The sequence below is a fragment of the Phalaenopsis equestris genome, unplaced genomic scaffold (assembly GCF_001263595.1).
Source record: "Phalaenopsis equestris unplaced genomic scaffold, ASM126359v1 Scaffold001012, whole genome shotgun sequence".
Lineage (NCBI taxonomy): Eukaryota > Viridiplantae > Streptophyta > Magnoliopsida > Asparagales > Orchidaceae > Phalaenopsis > Phalaenopsis equestris.
In genome coordinates, this window is record NW_018165451.1 from 69,181 (window position 1) to 74,414 (window position 5,234).

The 5,234-nt window shown below is 32.7% G+C and overlaps 1 protein-coding gene across 1 annotated transcript in view; it reads left to right on the forward strand.

Annotated features, from left to right (window-relative positions):
- LOC110032699 (putative metallophosphoesterase At3g03305) overlaps positions 1-5,234 on the forward strand; it is a 17,645-nt gene that overhangs the window by 3,724 nt on the left and 8,687 nt on the right. The window contains exons 2-3 of the mRNA XM_020736409.1: positions 1,394-1,635; positions 1,999-3,582. Coding sequence (XP_020592068.1) covers positions 1,394-1,635; positions 1,999-3,582 — 1,826 coding nt within the window. The remainder of the gene's footprint in view (positions 1-1,393; positions 1,636-1,998; positions 3,583-5,234) is intronic.

The window sequence follows — 5,234 nt, forward strand, 5'->3', positions numbered from 1 at the left end:
TGTATATATACATATGTATGTATGCATGTGTCAATTGACTGGCTCTTTGATAGGCAAAATGTGTAAGACCTTTGGTGTCTCGGGTTCGAGGCTCGCTTTAAACAACACATGTGGTGGACTGCAAATGCACTTTGCGATCTATTATTAAAAAAAATGTATTTATGTATACTTACCTATTTATCTTAATATATACATACATATGTATGTATATGTACATACATATGTATGTATATGTGATATATGATACTATCTATTGTGATTAATGTTCTTTATCTAATTCTTTTTCTTTTTTAAGAGGGGAACAAATGACCAACGAAAATTGAAATATGATACTATGTAACTGCCACATGACATTATTGTGAGTAACATTTGCATTATTTAATTTTTTTTCATTTTTATTGTTTGATTATAGGATTATAGCCAATCTATTTAACTAAATTTGAGTTTTGTAATGATAATCTGTTAGAAAAAATATATTCTTGTTGATTCATTACAAATTAATCTTTCAAGGATAAACTTAAAGTTATGAACTACACTAATTAATTATGATTGCAAAATCCATTGTCTTATAATAATTCAATTATACTTGAAAGAATAAGAAATAAAATGTAAATTTTAAAGGAATATTCTTGTTCAAAATCTATTTCTATCTTCTAATTTTTCTTGTTTTACTCATTTAAATAAAATATATTATAATAAAAACTCTTTCCAATGTGTTTGAATTATAAAGATGTTTCCGAAAATATGAGAATGAACTTTGTATTTTCTTTTAAAATTTTTATTTTTCCTTATATTCATTTGATCATTTGTCATTATCCTTATATTAATTACTTCTATTTTCTTTTTCAATTTTATTAGAAGATACTCTATGTACTTGCACGGGGAATTTTGTTAGTTATATACAAGGGCGTTTCTCTTCTATAGTAAAGGCGCGACTTAAGAGGCTGTTTGGGATAACTTTTATTTTATTTTATTTATTTTTATTTTTATTTTGTTGTGTTTGAGATCACTTCTGGTTTTTTGTTTTTTTTCTTATTATTATTTTGTTTTGTCTATGTTTTGATTTAAAACAAAACATGTTTGAAAAGATATTACATGTTTAGCTGTTATTTAAAACAATTAAAATAATTTTTAGATGCTTCGAATAAAAATAAGTAATAAAAATATTCAAAAAATGCACTATAAATATGTTTTAAAATAGAAGGATAAACAAAAATAACAAATGAAAAACAAAAATGATCCCAAACAAACCGTAAGAATTTCTATCAGTAACGTTAGCTATGCGATATTAGTAAAAACTCTATTTTTTATACCCTAGAAAACAAGTGCTCATAGATCTTTGTTGCTGATGATCAATTGTTTTCTATTGTCATTTATTAAACGTTATGATCAGATGGAAAAAGCAAAGATTTGTTAACCATGAAGCAAGAGGAAGCAGAATGGATAGAATACCAAAATGTGACTGAGGATGTAATCATGAGGAGTGGTTTGGATAAGAAAGTTTTCTATGATGTCAGGGGAAATCATGATAGCTTTGGTGTGCCAGATTTTGGCGGTGAATATGACTTTTACAGCAAGTATAGTATCAATGCACGACTAAAACGAGATGGAAATGTTCAAAGTGTCACTTTACAGGTAATCATTTTATACTAACCTTTGGCCTTGAAACATTTGGTTCATAGGTAGGTATTTTAGGCTACGTATTCTGATAAGTTCATAATCACAATAAATCGGAATCTCTGTTTTTTTCTACGTCTCAGACAAAAAACCCTCTTATAGTTCTTTATGTTTTATGTGTTATCATGAAGCACTTCATAATCACTTCATTTAGATAGCCGAAGCTGAAATAAACACTAGGATTTCTATATATTTATAGATTGTATATAACTTTGTATAATATCTATTTCAATCATCTTGCTCTCTAGTTTTTTTTCCCCACTCCCAAAGTAGCTTCATATTTTTAAGGTACAGTGTTTCTAAGTTGTATATCAAATGCAGTACAAGGGATGGAAACATCTTTTTGTCGGAGTTGATAGTTTCATGGAGATCGGTCTTCGTGGTCCCACAAATTTATTTGGGCATCTAACTGACGAGCTGCTATCTGATTTAGACAAGGAACTTGGTCAGTGGGATGCTCGATCCACAGAGTCTATAACAAAAATTTCATTTGGGCATTTTCCCTTGTCATTTACAGCAACAACTGTCACGGGGAAAAATATCAAGGATGTGTTCCTTAAGCATTCATTATCAGCTTACCTTTGTGGTCATCTCCACACCAGGTTTGGCAAGAACCTAAAGCGCCATCATGTTGAATCAACAGGGACATATTATCAGTTAAACATGCACCAAGGGAACCCTAGTTATAAGAATAATGAAAATTGTTCAGCAAATGCTGAATTCTCTAAAGAGTTTTGGGAGTGGGAGATAGGTGATTGGAGAAGAAGCAGAAGCATGAGGATTGTTGCCATTGATTCTGGTCATGTTTCTTTTTTAGATCTAGATTATCATCTGGGATCGAAGGACACAATCATCTTACCTACATTTCCTTTGGATTCGAGGTTTATGCACAGAATTTCATCTCCTCGTGATTTCCAATGTCTATCAAAAGAAATTTCATCCTTTGAAACAGTAAGAACTCTAATTTTTTCAAGAAGAGTGATCGTTTCCGTTTCATTGAAAATATACGACTCCAGGTCTGGTCACTTTCATTTGGTACTAGATCAAGAGATGATAAAGCTAAAAGCTAATGAAACTAGGGGTGACATGTATGTGGCTCCATGGAATTGGAGAGCTTTTATAGATCCATCTCCAGACCGTTTTTTACTACAAATTGTAGCAACTGACATTTCAGGAAAATATACTTATAGCCAGCCAAGGCCATTCTCTATCAATGGCTTAACTGCATATGCCAATTGGAACTGGAAGGAATTTTTTGTATTGGGTGTTCAATGGGCTGCTCTATATCAACCCCTTTTGCATTTTTTGCTTACACTTCTCTTCACACTGCTTCTTATCCCACAAACTTTTCTCATTTTCTCCAAGAATCATACTACCTACAACAACAATAACCGTGCCGGCAGTGAAGAGAAGAGCTTCTCTGCATGTTTCGTTGATACTGGAATTTTTGTTTTGGTGGAGCTTTGCCGGATGACGGAAATATGGTGGGGAATTCTTTTATATCTACTGTACCTGGTGTTTTTTCCTTGGTTCTTTGGTCATGTGTCCACTGAGGATGGAAAGTTGTCCTACATGACCCAAAGAGGGTGGTCCGTTTCACCTTCGAAGAGTGGAAGTCAAAACGTTTATATTGGTGTGCCAGATATTATGGTTATTGTTTTGCCTCACCTTGGTTTTGTAGTTTTACCGACTGTTCTTGTCTTAGGTGCTATAGTTGCAGAAGCAAGAGCATACCGTGCACATTTACATTCACTTTCAGGTAAGAAAGAAGATGATCATTACAAAGAAAGAAAGAGATATGTCAAATTTCGAAGCTTTTCTGATGCATTTGGAATTTGGAGTAGGCGTTGGATTAGGAAGTTATTATTTATCATTTGTCTGCTGATATTGTGGAAACACTGGAAGGTAAAAGTTTTATTTTTTATTATTAATCAAATTTTATTGTTTTTTGCATATTTGGTCAAAATTATAGTATATTTTTCATGTTATAAAAAAAATTTATGACATCTACAAAATTTAATTAATTGGTAGGCTATTGAAATTTAATCCACATTCAGTAATACGGGTTAGGTGTGGTGGGCATTTAGAGACATATTTTCATGTGTTGATATTTGAATAAAAAATAGCTGCAATCAACCTACTGGTGATGATATGTAGTTTAGAAAGAATTAATTTTCTTGTACTCGGTAAAAATTAACCTTTACAAACATTTATTTCTATTTATGGTAAATAATTAATTTTTTGTCGGTCTCCTAGTTCTATAATTTCTGTGCTTGATGAAGGCTCAAAAAGAAAAGAAAGATTTTATAATTAATTAAAATCGTGTTTAGTTGAATATAATCAGCTAAATCAAGGATATCAAGACATTTGAGCACAAAGTATATATATATATATATATATATATAGGGAGAAACTTTGTTTAATCGGTACTATGACTTGGCTAATTTTCCTCTGAGAAAAGAATATCAAGAATTATATTGAAAAATGAAAATGATAAATGCGGCTTGCTGCCGACTTAATTACTTATGGATTATAATTGATTTAACATATTCATAACTCAAATGTTTACATCTTGATTTGGCCCTTTGCGCGATGGGCCAAGCAGAGGCGACAAGCCCACAACCAACGAGCAAAGCTGCGAAGCCAGCAAGCCCATGACACTGGGCCTTCTCGATCCAAATCAGAGTAGAAAGTTATTTGCCCGTGCCAATCTTAACGACAGTCATCGCTCGATTATGCAGCTTGTCTTCTTCCTTGTCTAAAATCAATGACTACTTGGCTCGATTAACTATTCCTATATCACCATAATAATCATCAATTAATTTATCACCACAAATATGATGGAATGGATTGAACTCGGTTCAAGTATGAGATGATCAAAATGAATATAACAACATCAACAACAAAAGGTCTTTATCCAACAAAGTGAGGTCGGCCACATGAATCCTTTTTCTTCACTGTGTCCTATTGAGTGTCGTATTTTCATTTAATTCTAAAAGATTAAGATCCTTTTTACAATATGCCCAAGTCTTTTAAGTCTACCTCTGCCTTTGTTAACATAAATCGAATCTAAAACACATACTCTCCTAACCGGATCATCACATGGTTGATGTTTAATGTGACCAACCCATCCAAGACAATTCTCTCTAATTTTGTCTGCAACTGGAGCTACACTAACCCTATCACGGATATATTCATTTCACATTTTGCATCTAAGTGTAAAGCCACCCATCCACCTAAGCATTCTCATCTCGGCAACACTTAACTTAGTTTTAAGATTCTCTTTTAAAGGCCAACATTAGCGCCATAGAGCATTGCAGGTCTCACCACCATCTTATAAAATTTTCCATTCAGTCTAAGCGATACTTTTCAATCACACAATAGGTTTGAAGCATTCCTCTACTTTAACGAACCAATTTGAATTCTACTAATAACATCCCCATCTATATCACCTTTACTTTGAACAATACACATTCAAGTAAAAATGTTTCTGGACCTGCCCCACCTCATACATGTCCCTCCTCCGCTCCTCAGTGCATTCCACAAAATATTGAAAC